The following is a 1832-nucleotide window of genomic DNA, read 5'->3' as shown; positions in this document are numbered from 1 at the left end:
CAATGCCACTGATGCCATCTCTTTTCCTTTTTTTGCTGTAAACAAGGAGAAAGGAGAAAGAGAATGCCAAAGATATATTCAGAGAAAAGCAAATATATGTGAGCATCTTTCTGTCACCTAAACACACTGAATGACTGAAAGAATAATCCATCAAAGGTTTCTTATTATGCCTTGGTAACTGCCACAAACAAGAGGTCTCTGAGCCTACCATGTTTCTTAATCAGCTCATGTTGGCCTGGTGGTAGCAATAGTTTAGGGCTCATACTTAGCATTATTAGAAGCTCATAATGGAGGCCCAAATCATGAAGATTTTGTAGCCTTTTTACAAAATCAAACATCAGGCGGCTAAAAGGACCCAGCTGCACAAATTAAACAAACCAATTTTGGATTCTTTGAACCATGGAAGAACACTTTTTACTGAACAAATGTTGAGCTTTTGATTCAGGACAGAAGCTGAACTTAATTCTAAATCATATCAGGTAGTTCAAGAATACACTTAAAGTGGTTAACTAACTAATTTGATGGTTTGTATTTTCACATTTAGCTAAAACTATTTTTACATGGTAAAATCAAAATTAATCAAACATATAGCCCACTTGGTGATAGATGATCCTTGCAGTGGGACAATCAGTAGACACAGGTGCAGAGCATTGATGATTAGCATCTATTGGAACTCTAGAATATATACGGAAAGAAGGGCCATGCACACGTACATTGTTTTTTTCTTTGATCAAAAATATGTGCACGAATGTTATTTCCTCTATAATATTCAGAAAGAAAGCGCGAGAAAAAGACGCAACAAGGCTTCCACTGAAGATTCACAAAATAAAAATTTAAGCTTTGCCAAAAACAAAGAGCCTTGCACAACATGTAGGCCAGGTACATACAACCTACTCCCCTTTCCCTGATCAAATCTTTGAAGCAAATGCAGAGAAAGATTTTGATTTTGAACTTCACCAAACCTTTGGTAGATTCATGCCTTGATGCCAAAGCTTGAGCACTTGATGGATCCCCTTGCAATGTCAATCTCAATCAGGTTGTCTTCCTCACCAATCTCTGACAAGATGTCCATGAAGTCCCTCTTGTCAAGCAACAAATCCGGCAAGAACTCGGAGAGGAGGTCCTGCTCCTTCCATGCACATTTCTTCTTCTCTTGCCCCAAATAGTGGCCATCAACAAGGGAGATCTCAATGAGGCTCTCGTCGTCATCATCGTCACCGTCATCGGATACCGAGCCCTCCTCGGTGCACTCTTCGCTCACCGGAGAATCCGAAGACTCCGATAGGCTTCCGGTCAAGTCCTCCGGTGCATCGTCGGCCACCTCATCTTGTGGCACAATAATGCTCTCCTCCTCTTGATGAACAGCCTGATCCTCCATGGAAGGGTGAGGCTTACCCCTGTGGCTCCTTGCTCTGATCATCTGTCTGAGGTTGGTGAAGAGCAAGGAGAGGCCAGTGGAGATGACAAGAACCAGCAATGCAAGATAAGAGGATGATGTGGAGAAAGAAGAAGACGACGACGATGCGGAGGAGGAGGAAGAAGAAGAAGAATACATACTGTAAAGGCTACATGAAATGAGTAGGAGTGTGAGTTGTATGGCCATTTGGGAGCTGGGGAGCATCAAGAAATTGGCTCACAACTCACAAGGGAAGGAGCTTTAGTGGCACAAATGATGCAGTGATGCTAAAGAAGAAAGAAGCCATGATGGTGCAAGCATGGAGGAGAAGGGGAGAGCTAGCCTTGCTCTCACTTCCTTTACAACAACAACAACAACAAAACCTGCACAATGAAAGCAAAGGTCTTTGTAATCTCTATCAAATGGATTTGTGAAA

General features: G+C 42.1%; 1 protein-coding gene across 1 annotated transcript; it reads right to left on the bottom strand.

Annotated features, from left to right (window-relative positions):
- Positions 1 to 645: 645 nt before the first annotated feature.
- Positions 646 to 1832, bottom strand: LOC4352267 (uncharacterized). Its single transcript, XM_015763944.3, has one exon. It carries the CDS (start codon positions 1619 to 1621, stop codon positions 974 to 976), a length of 648 nt encoding a protein of 215 aa, XP_015619430.1. The 5' UTR covers positions 1622 to 1832; the 3' UTR covers positions 646 to 973.

This window comes from Oryza sativa, chromosome 12 (genome assembly GCF_034140825.1).
Source record: "Oryza sativa Japonica Group chromosome 12, ASM3414082v1".
NCBI lineage: Eukaryota > Viridiplantae > Streptophyta > Magnoliopsida > Poales > Poaceae > Oryza > Oryza sativa.
Note: the sequence above shows the minus strand (reverse complement) of the source record. Positions and strands in the feature narration are given on the sequence as shown.